The sequence below is a fragment of the Corythoichthys intestinalis genome, chromosome 15 (genome assembly GCF_030265065.1).
Source record: "Corythoichthys intestinalis isolate RoL2023-P3 chromosome 15, ASM3026506v1, whole genome shotgun sequence".
In the NCBI taxonomy this organism is placed as follows: Eukaryota; Metazoa; Chordata; class Actinopteri; order Syngnathiformes; family Syngnathidae; genus Corythoichthys; species Corythoichthys intestinalis.
Genome location: NC_080409.1, coordinates 22552445 through 22565569, shown reverse-complemented (window position 1 = coordinate 22565569; position 13125 = coordinate 22552445). Strand labels below are relative to the sequence as shown.

General features: G+C 39.5%; 1 protein-coding gene across 1 annotated transcript in view; it reads left to right on the top strand.

The window, feature by feature from the left end:
* The window catches only part of babam2 (BRISC and BRCA1 A complex member 2), a 113020-nt gene that overhangs the window by 88476 nt on the left and 11419 nt on the right, over positions 1-13125 (top strand). Inside the window, exon 8 of the mRNA XM_057859411.1 lies at positions 9082-9181. Within this exon, the coding sequence (XP_057715394.1) occupies positions 9082-9181 (100 nt within the window). The remainder of the gene's footprint in view (positions 1-9081; positions 9182-13125) is intronic.

Sequence of the window (13125 nt, the reverse complement as noted above, 5' to 3'; positions counted from 1 at the left end):
TCACCTTCTGAGCACAAGATTCCTGCCGAATTTTCGTGTACGAGGACCTGTTTCACCCAACCAGCAATGTAGCATTTATAAGCCTCCAAGCTCTTAAAGTTTTTCAAACTTTCGTGAGAATAGGCTGATTTTGTGTGGACAAGATAGTTGTAAATATCAGGGTCAGGCAGAGACGGCGAAGGCAGCCGGTCAAAAATCATCGATTTAGGCATCAAATATGGATCTGGCGACTGTATAGAACGAAGCTTTTCCACATAACGCCTTTTATGCAACACATCCAGTGAGTTTACGGCATCAGAAAGCACCGGGTCTTCCATGAAATGCATTTTAAATTCCTCGATCAATTGAAACCAATGCTAATACAGAGACAAAATGATGGACAAGTGGGCGGAACCATATAGCGAGCACGTGGTTTTATGACGTCGGTGGGTAGGCTCTACAGGTCCCCTGTTCTAATAAACTAAACTGTAAACAATGGCTGTGGAAAAGAAAAGAGGAGCATGAATGCCACGTGTTTATCGTTCGCCACCAATGTTTACAATGCCGTAATGCCAGCCTAAAAATGATGATGGCGCGCTCCGTGATGTCACTTCCTTTGTATCCGATTATTATACAGTGACACCAGTCTAAGTTAAGTGGCAGGTCCGTAGTTTACAACATTACACGGCCCCCTCCCCCGTGCAAGAACAAATACGGAGAAGAGGTACATTAATGTAGCCGAAATGCCATATACTGTAGTCTTTGCGGAGTAATTTTCCTTAGCAGGATTGCTGATGTGGTTCCTGCAACAGCTATCTTCTGAGCAAATACATTGATCTTTTACTTTTACCTGATTTTACCATGCCCATGAGATGAGTTGGATACATTTCTCCTTCTATCCTTCCCCCAGAAAACCTGCTGCATTGCATAAAAGAATCGAGTGGGCACCGTCTCTGCCCCCAAACCAGATTTAGGAGCCCAGAAAACTCAACACAGAGAGACAGTTTTAGGCTGCAGTGCACTAATGTTTGTGTATCTGCATTTGCCTTTAGGTGCCGGCTCGCATGTTTGTGTGTTCTGGATGCCTGCGTGTATGTGCCGGTGTGTGGGTGAACAGTTTGTGTGTCCCTTCTCCAGAGTCTGTCAAGGTCCTTTATAACCTTTGAAAATCATTGTAACTTGATCAAATATTTTCCAAGGTTTTGACACAGTTTGAAAATTGCCTGTCTGATCAAATAAATTTAGTGCTAACCTGCAAGCCCATATGACAGTACTCAACACCATTTCTGGTACTCGTCTCAATCTCAGCCACTCAAGGCACACCAGCATGTCACTTTTCCTCCACCTTGTCTCCTTGAAAACTTCTGGATTTTTCTATTTTATTTTATGGCACTTGCATGGGGAAAAAGCATGTCTTTCCATACAATCATTTTATAGAATGCCATTGTATTTCTGGATTATTTTGTTACTTTTTAGCATTTAAAAAGTAAAAAAAAAATTAATGAATTAGACCTGAACGATATTAGAAAAAAATTAACATTGCGATATACACTCACCGGCCACTTTATTAGGTACACCTGTCCAACTGCTCGTTAACACTTAATTTCTAATCAGCCAATCACATCGCGGAAACTCAGTGCATTTAGGCATGTAGACATGGTTTAAGACAATCTCCTGCAGTTCAAACCGAGCATCAGTATGGGGAAGAAAGGTGATTTGAGTGACTTTGAACGTGGCATGGTTGTTGTTGCCAAAAGTGCTGGTCTGAGTGTTTCAGAAACTGCTGATCTACTGGGATTTTCACGCACAACCATCTCTAGGGTTTACAGAGAATGGTCCGAAAAAGAAAAAACATCCATTGAGCGGCAGTTCTGTGGGCGGGAATGCCTTGTTGATGCCAGAGGTCAGAGGAGAATGGCCAGACTGGTTCGAGCTGATAGAAAGGCAACAGTGACTCAAATAACCACCCGTTACAACCAAGGTAGGCAGAAGAGCATCTTTGAACGCACAATACGTCGAACTTTGAGGCAGATGAGCTACAGCAGCAGAAGACCACGCCGGGTGCCACTCCTTTCAGCTAAGAACAGGAAACTGAGGCTACAATTTGCACAAGCTCATTGAAATTGGACAATAGAAGATTGGAAAAACGTTGTCTGGTCTGATGAGTTGATTACTGCTGCGACATTCGGATGGTAGGGTCAGAATTTGGCGTCAACAACATGAAAGCATTGATCCATCCTATGAACGGTTCAGGCTGGTGGTGTAATGGTGTGGGGAATATTTTCTTGGCACTCTTTTGGTACCAATTGAGCATCGTTGGAACCCCACAGCCTAACTGAGTATTGTTGCTGACCATGTCCATCCCTTTATGACCACAATGTACCCAACTTCTGATGGCTACTTTCAGCAGGATAATGCGCCATGTCATAAAGCTGGAATCATCTCAGACTGGTTTCTTGAACATGACAATGAGTTCACTGTACTCAAATGGCCTCCACAGTCACCAGATCTCAATCCAATAGAGCATCTTTGAGATGTGGTGGAACGGGAGATTCGCATCATGGATGTGCAGCCGACAAATCTGCACCAACTATGTGATGCCATCATGTCAATATGGACCAGACTCTCTGAGGAATGCTTCCAGCACCTTTTTGAATCTATGCCACGAAGAATTGAGGCAGTTCTGAAGGCAGGCTATACTGTATGTATATATTTTCCCCAAGTGGAAGCTTCCATGATCCTAATAAATTTAATAATTAAAAAAATATATATACAGTACTGTGCAAAAAGTCTTAGGCAGGTGTCCTGCCTACTGTATACATATACATATATATACACACACACATATATATATATATACATATATATATACATATATATATATATATATATATATATATATATATATATATATATATATACATAGTGATCCCCCATCTATCACCTGATGAGATCGTGGAACAGTTCGCAGAGTGCTCAACCTTTACAGCAACACGATTGCCTTGTGCAGGCAATGCTTTGCATATGAGTAGATTTAAGGAGAAACAAGTAGGGGAGGAAATGCTGTATTTTTATGACGTGCATAGCTCAGAAAGCTTAAGCATGTGCCAAAAATGTGACGGTCAAAGATCAGCACTAACATTGCCGCAATGTCACTTACAGCCACAAATTGGCATAATTATTGACTTAGACCAAAACAAGACATCTAAAGTGAAAACATATACAGTATATAGCCAGAAATAAGGGGCTTTTGTCCAAACAAGACATGGAAAAACTTACCAATGCATTCATTTTAGTAAATTGGAATATTTTAATGGTATAGTTACAGGTCTTAATTAAAAATCAGTCAGGAAGCTGTATCTTATACTGAATGCTGAGTCCTTACAAATACCGGGAAACTGGACCATTTTACACCAGTTGTGAAATCGTTACACTGGCTTAGACCAGAATAGACCATAACATACTACTGCTGGTCTAGAAAACACTTAATAGCCTTGGGCCAAAATACATGCTTGATTTGTTGGACCCCTATGAAGCATCGAGACCCCTAAGGTCGTCCGTAACCGCTCAGCTTTGTGTTCCAAGAACAAGAACCAAGTAGGGTGAGGCAGCATTCAGTTACTATGCCTCTCACCTCTGAGACAAGTTACCTGAAGGTTTGAAGTGTGCTCAAACCGTTAGTACCTTTAAATCAGGGCTAAAAATGCTATTGTTTACCACAGCATATTCTAAACTGCCCTTATACTAAGTTATATGACTTGCTTTTTATTCATGTCTTTGTTTTATTTATTTTTCCTGTTTCAATTGTTTTTATTTTCGTGTAGTGTAAAGGCCTTTAAACTATCTTATGTTGAAATGTGCTTTATAAATACATTTGTCTTTCCTTACCTTAAACTTATTATGCTTAATAATCAAGCATCAACAAAAAAGTATTATATATGTTTTCAGCTACCTGGTAATTTTCATCAAACGGAGTTAAGCGTCTATTATTATTCTATGGTTGCCAAGGACACTTCCATTTATGGGTGCCACTTATGTTAGTGTTTCTGGTCTATGGGATGCCAAACCATGAACTGACTTCCCCCAGTCCTCCCACAATTAAGGCCAGTAGCCACAAAGATGATTTTCCGATAATAATTTTAGTCTTTGAGGGAAAACTTTACTTCGTTTTCAATCGTTCATTCATTCATCTACTGTGTCTCTCTTCAGCTGTTTATGGGCAGGAGGCGGCGTATACCCTGAACTGGTTGCCAGCTAAGCACAGTTCACATATACACACACATTCACATCTATGGATAATTTGTTTTAAAGCATACAAAACTTCCTATTTTAAATAGGAAATATTATTTATGGAACTTGTGTCCCACATCATGCACACACCCTGTTAATACAACCTTTTTTGCAGGGTAGAGGAAGAAACCAAGGAATCACATGTTACACTAGACTTGACATCATCAGACAATTATCCAAATGAAAGAGTCAATTAAATTTATGTCCTCTCTTCTTTTTTTCAGATATTACTTGTACAAAAAAAGCTACAAATTTCAATAGCATTATCTAAATTCATACAAACAAAGACTCAGTTTTTAGAGGGAAAAATATCACATCGGAACACTAGCAAGGAACACCTTCAAAGTCTGTTTAAATGTACCTAATCGAACTCTTTTATTTCTCTATGAATTCATTCATCATCATTTGTGTACAGTGTAAGTTCTACTGGCGGGGGCACACGGTTTTAGTTTAGAAAGAAGTAATCTACAAGGAAATGTAGCTGCTTTGAGAGGGCATCCGAATTTCCTTTGCGTTATCTTTCACATTGGTTGATTCATGATTCATGTCTGCCACCTTTGCAACTAAGCTTTTAACTGCTCTCACACTGTCACTGTATACACACATATCACACACACAAATCCTCCCATAAACAAGCAAGCTAAGCCTCGTCACCATCCACCTGAGTCACAGAACATAATCTCTCTGGTTGATGAAGTCACAGGCAACCCTGTCACATTGAGCATGAGTGTGTTTGTGTTTGTTTTCATATGTTCATGCACATTGCTACTGTAAATATGTCATACAGTAAGCCGCATTGCTCAGAGGGGTCGTGTAAGGCACCCGGCCTTTGTGCCTGGTGGTGAAAGCCATGTCACCAGTCAAGTTAGGGTTAGGCGGTGGAAAAGTCAAACAATTTTGTATCCACCCATTTGTAAGCACTCAAGTGGACTAGGGAATATTTTTATTTACCAACCAAGACACAGTGAAGAGAGCAAATTAAGGTACCATATATTAGTCTCATCTGAGTGTTCCCTAACTAACCTAACACACATTTCACACCGGAATAATGCAGCAACCCTCCTACTCAGCCACCGTGGCTTTGTGTGTCTTTTCCAAACTCATACCCCCCCCCCCCATTAACTGATCTGTTGTAAAGATGAGGACAACGTCAAGATTTGGATTTGAAAGGAATGTCTTTTGTGACACCAACCCTGAAATATTTCTGACACACTTCATACAGCAGCGACGCAACTAATTATCTGTCATTCGTGCTTGTAAAAGATTGTAATTGAAATATTTTCAACTGTTTAAAGGTTAATCATCTTTATATGCAAATAGATGACAAAGCTGCATATTGAGTGGCCTAGGGGCAGTTTACATGGCGACACGAAAACGCAATGACTGTGTTGCGGAGTGGCCTCGCGTTCGTATGGTGTCGGCGAAGATGGAAGGCAAAGACGCAAACCTTGGTATCCTGCCTCCAAAGTGGAAGAATTCGATTGAGGGGGGCTACCTCCGCATGCATATCAAAAGCTCCCGTGGCGCGGGACCACGCCGATAACGTCAGCACTCGTACACGTCACATTGGGTGTGCGCAGCGGGCTACTAAACATTAAAAAAAAAAAAAAAATGGCAGAACGTCGGCTTTAACTTACTGTTTTTATAATATTTTTAATGTAAATATGTTGAATGTTTCCATTTTTGTGCCTTTTTGAACAAAAGAAAATGCCATTGCTTGGAGTAGGTGGGCAATCCGGGCATGATGTCTTCCAGGCTGAGGAGGTCAAAGTGCATTATTCGCTGTCACCTTGTAAATCTGCACTGCCCCCTAGGGCCTGGCATGAATACTACATCGTTTTCATGCAGAATTGCGACATGGTTCGAATGGAGACGGAACCATATAAATGCAAACATGAAATTTTTCGTCTTCTCGGAGAGTCACCATGTAAACGGCCCCTTAATCTCTTTTAATAGGTCCCTTTAATAGTTAATGCTACAATGCAAGATCATCAAAGTATCAGTTTATAAAACAGGAGATCATCAAAGCATCAGTTTGTAAAACCGGAGATCACTATGGCAATGACGTGACCATTTTAAACATCAATTTTGCCCTATTCCAAAATTACATGTTGAAATTACAGATGATTCTCCCAATTTGCAGCCTCAAAATGACGTGATGATTTAAGGAACTCTTTTTAAACTGTCAGTCATTGATTTGTGTTGTAATTAGAAGCAGTTTAAGTGTGTAAGTGTCACTTTTGATTCTCTGGGATCTAAAATGTTGAAGTTGAAATGTTGACGTGTTGATTTTTTTTTGTCTTTTTGATGTATTGAATTAAAAGAAAAAATGATTTTTTAAACATTACAGTTCAGAGAATGTACGTGAATTGATTTTAGTTCAAGTCTTGGATTCTGTTGAACTTCTGTTACTTGTTCAAATGGTCACTAATTAGGCTCTTTTTGAAAGAAGGGTCTAAAAGCAAATCATGTAACCCTTTGACACAAATGAGTGATGAAAAACTGCTGTGTATTTTGTTCCTAGGTCTACATTTCCATTTGAATGATACAACGCTATTCTTAGAACTGTGGGTGGATAGATGGGCATTATTTAGATTTTCCCTTTCAAAGGCTTCTCTTTTCACTGCTGTGAGCAATTTCCAATCGAATGTTGGTTGGTGTATGATAAAATTCACAGGCCAATGGTAATTACTTGCACAAAGCCTATTGTAAATGCATACTGTCTTTGAAATCCTTCAGAAAAGACAAAAAGCCTCTTTATACCAGAATGCACGATTGCTTTTTTAAAACACCCTCTGAAGACTGAGGTTAAACTACCGTGCATGGTGTAATGTGATGACGACTTGACTAAGGAGCAGAGGAGGAACCAGCAGATTTTGACAAAGAGGAGTATTCAGAGTTGCATCAACTCCAGTCAAAACTATGAGTCTAGTCACCACTGACCTTTTACTGAACTGTATTCCAACTTGTTTCCCATAAAAATTTGGGTCGTGACTGTAAGGTAAAACAGATGATTCTGTGCTCCACCTTCCTCCCTATTACTCCCACTATCATAGTTTTAGATATTTATGCAGTTCTTTAGAACTGATTTGACCTCAGGATTTTGCTGACTCAAGATAAGAAAAATGTGGGAAAGTACTATGATAGACCAATGCATTACTGATCGTGGGGAAGTCGTAGGATCATTTCTGACCTGTGAAAAGGGGTTACTCTAATTGGTTAACTAATTAATAAAACTAATGGTTAATTAACTAATTCATATTGGGGGGGGGGGGCAAATACAGTATATCCCATGTATATGCAATGTGACATTTAGTGTAATGTTGCAGGGTGTTATATTTATACAGCCTGAAATGGATTGTTAACCACAATAGTATTTTTTGCTGCTGCTGTGCTGCTGCTGCTAATGCTGCTTTAAAAGTGACATATAATTTCTAAATGGCCTGTGACAATCCTTCTATAATGAAGAATATGATGAAAATAGAAAGCAGCAGCAGAAAATGCATTAAAAGCCAGTAAGCGGCTCTTCCAGACCTTTAACTCGTCCTCTGGGTATTCCATTTTTATTTTGCCCTAGAGGAGAGAAAAATGAGGGACCACCTCGGTTGGTTAGTCATATGGGAGCTGCAGCAACAGAGTTTGTGATTAAACAGGCATGGACTAATCGCTAATACAGTAGAGCTGTGCTACAAAACAGATATGATTTCTGTACAAACAGTGAGTGAAGGAGAATAAAGGTAGAAGCCTGAGTTGAGTCGTTGATCGCTCAGTTTTTGTCTCCATTGCATAACACTTTGTTCTGTTGAATGGTCAGCAAAGGTCACCTGCTCTCCTAAATAGGAGTGGGAACCTCTTGGTACCTCACGATACGATACGATTTGCAACACTTTGTTCTGTTGAATGGTCAGCAAAGGTCACCTGCTCCCCTAAATAGGAGTGGGAACCTTTTGGTACCTCACGATACGATACGATTTGCGATGCAAAGCTCACGATAACGATGATCTGACGATATGGCGATACAACGATTATTGATACATTTGTACAATATCCTAGAATGATTTTCTGACCAACTAATAAACAGAAAAACGAGCTTCTGCTGTGAATTGGAATGAGTTTATCACTAGTAGACGTCCAATCCCTTTGAAATGGGAGGGTGGCAGCGAATGAACATTCGTTTATTCGCTGCCATCCCTCCCACTTCAAACGGATTGAACGTCAATGGCCGTCAGTGGCAGCCAATGCCAGGCAATGAGGTAATTTAGGGCCATTTAAGGTCATTTACCTGTTGATTTTTCAGTTACTTCTTGTTGATTTTGGGGTATTTTATGGGTCACTTCCTGTTTATTTTGAGTTACAGAACTAGAAGTGACCTGGGAATCACCCAAATAAATAAGCAGTGACTCAAACTCAACAGGAAATGACCTGTAAATGCCCTAAAATGAACAGCAAGTGACCTGTAAATGCCCTGAAAATCGGACTCAATGACTGTGAATGCTCTAGCTTTGAATGAACAAATGTTCCCAGTCTAAATGGATTGGGCGTCGAGCACCGTCAGTGGCAGCCTTAGCGTTAACTGAGACACTATTATGGTGGAAGATTTGGTAGTAACTTGATGGTTCTTTTTTTTTTTTTTCTTTCTTTTTTTTTTTTTTTTTTAAACATTGACACCTTTTTAAAACGATATCTCGATTCTTGACAGGAGATTATCGATAACCTTTTGGGATACAAAGTATCACGGTATATCACCATTTTGATATTTTGTCACACCCCTACTCCTAAATATGAAGTGTTCTGTCCCTTTTCTTTCAACAGTGCCCTGGGAGGTGCCTCTGCACTACATATTCCAGCATTCCCCAGTGGAGGATGCTTGATTGACTACGTCCCACAGGTGTGCCAGTTACTCACCAACAAGGTAAAAAAAATGTTTTAACTGTTCACAATTTGTTCTTTTTTTCTTTGGCAATCATCACTAAACATGTAAAATATCCATTTACTGTACTTGAATTGAAGCAAAATTGTTATGGTGAATATATACGTGCTACCGTGATACCACAAAATGTTGTGCCCAATCAAGATTGTTTTTTGTCAAGTCCATGTTTTTGTTGATGTGTGTTTGTGCATCCATGCACGTGTCCGTCATCTGGCCATGTGGGTGCTCTGGCCAACATCCACAGGCTGTCTGAGCGCTCCTTGCGCTTTGTAGGTTGACAGGTAGGTCTGCCGTGTAGACTGGATGTAATGCCATTTATCCTGAGGGGAAGGCAACATGCATCTCCACCCTCATCCCATGCATAAACACGCACACACGAAGTGAAAGTTGCTTACGCTGAAACCTTTCCATTTACCTTGGTTCCTACATGTCCTTGAATGAACTGTGTCTTGTCGGCTGTTAAAGACGGACTAAAGTCGTTTTCCAATATTTTGAACTTTCATGCATAAGATAGATCGAGATGGGAGTGTGGTTTTTAATTTGATTGCACGTTTGCAAGTGAATTAATTCTGCAAAAGCTAGGTTTTCAAGTTGGTCACGGTTTGACGTCACACCAGGCCTTATTATTTACCTTTCTACAAATATCGGGAGCGCTAAGCAACTAAGAGAAGGCATCTAGATGTTGTCACGTCCTGGTTCTGCATTAAGCATACAATATATAAATAAAGCATCATTTAAATTAGGGCTGTCAAATTTATCATGTTAACGGGCGGTAATTTTTTTTTTTTTTTAATTAATCACGTTAAAATATTTGACGCAATTAACGCACATGGCCCGCTCAAACAGATTAAAATGACAGCACAGTGTCATGGCCACTTGTTACTTGTGTTTTTTGGAGTTTTGTCGTCCTCTGCTGGTGCTTTGGTGCGACTGATTTTATGGGTTTAAGCACCATGAGAATTGTGTAATTATTGACATCAACAATGGCGAGCTACTAGTTTATTTTTGGATTGAAATTTTTACAAATTTTATTAAAACGAAAACATTAAGAGGGGTTTTAATATAAAATTTCTATAACTTGTACTAACATTTATCTTATAAGAACTACAAGTCTTTCTGTCCGTGGATCCCTTTGACAGAAAGAATGTTAATAATGTTAATGCCATCTTGTGGATTTATTGTTATAATAAACAAATACAGTACTTATGTACAGTATGTTGAATGTATATATCCGTCTTGTGTCTTATCTTTCCATTCCAACAATAATTTACAGAAAAATATGGCATAGTTTATAGATGGTTCGAATTACGATTAATTACAATTAATTAAGTTTTAAGCTGTGATTAACTCGATTAAAAATTTTAATCGTTTAACAGCCCTAATTTAAATATATGCGTGTAAATTTGTTGTGGTTTAGTACAATACATTTGTCACAAGACCAGTTTCTGGCTTTTGGGGGGGACACCTTACTGCCCTGCGAACTCCTGGCCCCGTCGCTGATTGCAGTATAGCCGGCCGAAAGGCACTTTGACGGGCTAGTTCGCTGGTAAATGTCGGCTTCTTCGCCTGTTTCTCAATTGTTTTTTTCTATCGTTTTGCGTTGCCTCCTGTTATCTGCAATAGGACGATGACCTCCTCCAAACTTGATGCGCCATGTTAGTGTGTTTGCATCAAGTGAGTGAATGATTTATTTAAGGAGAAATGCCTGAATTAAATTTTATGAAACCGCCTTTGAGGCAGGAGTGTCAAGTGAGTGAATGCAGGTAGTCCCCGAGTGATGACGTACCCGACTTACGAGATTTCCTACAGCAGGCTCTTGCTACTGTTGATGTGAAAGTGCATGCCTCTACAATCAGAAAGAGACTTCACAAGTTTAACATTCATAGGAGGTCTGCAAGGAGGAAACATTTGCTCTCCAAGAAGAACATGACGGCCAGACTGAAGTTTGCCAGAGTGAATGTAGACAATCTAAAATTGAATTATTTGGACACCAGAACAGAGGAGGCGTAAACCCAATACAGCATTCCAGGAAGAGAACCTCAGACCAACTGTGAAGCATGGAGGTGAAAGTGTCATGGTTTGGGGATGCTTTGCTTTAGCAGGACCTGTCCAGCTCACGATCACAGAATCCACCATGAATTCTATCAAGTATCAGAGGGTGCTTAAGGAACATGTGAGATCATCTGTGAAAAAACATTAAAGCTGAAGCAAAACTGGACCCTGCAACATGACAATGACCCAAAACATACCAGTAAATCCAACAAGGACTGGTTGAAAAGGAAGAAATGGAGAGTTCTGGAATGGCCGAGTCAAAGCCCAGATCTTAATCCCATTGAGATGCTGTGGGGTGATTTGAAACGAGCTGTACATGCAAGAAACCCCGCGACCCTCGTGAGGATAAGCGGTTCAGAAGATGAATTATATAAATTTTATGTAGAGTGATTAAAAGTACGGCCTTAAAGGTAATACAATGAAAAATGTGGGTGCGCCTACATTTTGAGCTGGTGCACCTTAAGAAAAAAGTTAGGCGCACCAGTGCAACCAATGCAAAAAGTAAGTGTGGAGCCTTGGCAATGTAGTATCTCACAATGTTATTTTTTTTCAAATATCGTTCAGGTCTAATTCATTAATTTATTTTTTTTTACTTTTTAAATGGTGAAAAGTAACAAAATAATCCAGAAATACAATGGCATTGCCAAAATATACAAAATTATATACGTTTTATACTCCGCAACACTCCCGGATAAAGTGGGAGTATCGTAAAAAGTACATTACTGTAACGTGTTTTGGAAATAAAAGCAAAACAAAAAAAAAACACTTTTTTTTTCGGTATGGGATCGGGACTCTTTATCGGCAGATTCTTTAAATCAGGTGACTCTTACTCGGGTAGAAAAATATGCGATCAAGACATCCCTAGTCATAACAGTGAATTGCTGTGTTGCCAATGAGTTCCCAAAAGAAATGGAATGTAACATGAGTCTCATTTACGTAGAGATCACATATAATTAATTGCTGAACATGAAGATCCGGCATTCATCCGCATTTGCCGTTTGAACAGAACCTATCAAAGGCAGGATATTGCTACGTATATCTGTGTGCTTTCACAAAGTGGCACGGCATCCTGCAATCAAGTAATTATATGCAAGACAATAGCAGGCTCAGCTTCTCATGTGCCGCATAAAATACTTCATTGAGATTGTTACACAACCACAGTTGCTTTGAACATTAGAAAGCTTCACGTCTACCCTTACATGAGACACTTTACTGTCCATTACTGCGCTCTTACTACATTCCAGGGCAGGTCGATTTTCTCGTGACATTCCACCGAAGTGTCATTTGTACTACTTAAATCTTAAATTGAACAAAAATGATTTTAAATAAATTAACAAGTAACAAACACTGCCAAGCTTGTTGTTGCCTGAGATCTCAACATGCTTCAAATGTGCACATTTCACCAAGCCTTATAAATACTAACTCCACTCCATATCGTTTCAATTTCAAAGTTGACATAAGACTGCAATGTAGTATATTGCTGTGAGCTATTTGCTTTGCATGGTGAATTTTTAACTGTGGATCCAGTTGTTTTCTTTTTGACTCTTTTTATGTCTGTTTTGCTCCCATCGGTGTGTTTTTTGTTGTTGTTAAGGGGGATATCGTTCCTTTATCTGTATTCAGAATTTTGCTGTCTTGTCTGTCCTTATGATCTGCCCACCTGTGCCTTCTAGCCTTAAAATTCAAGTACGGTAGTTCCTCAGTTTCTGTTCACTTTCATTTTATTGTTTTTAAGATGCTCTCTGTTCTCCTTTTTTGCCTCTTAGCTGAGGATTATTTGTTTTATCTAAAATAATTCAGGTTTTCGGGATAGCTGTCCATCTTTTCCAGTTCACTTACCACCATCAGTCTCACGTAATCACCTTCAGTAAAAA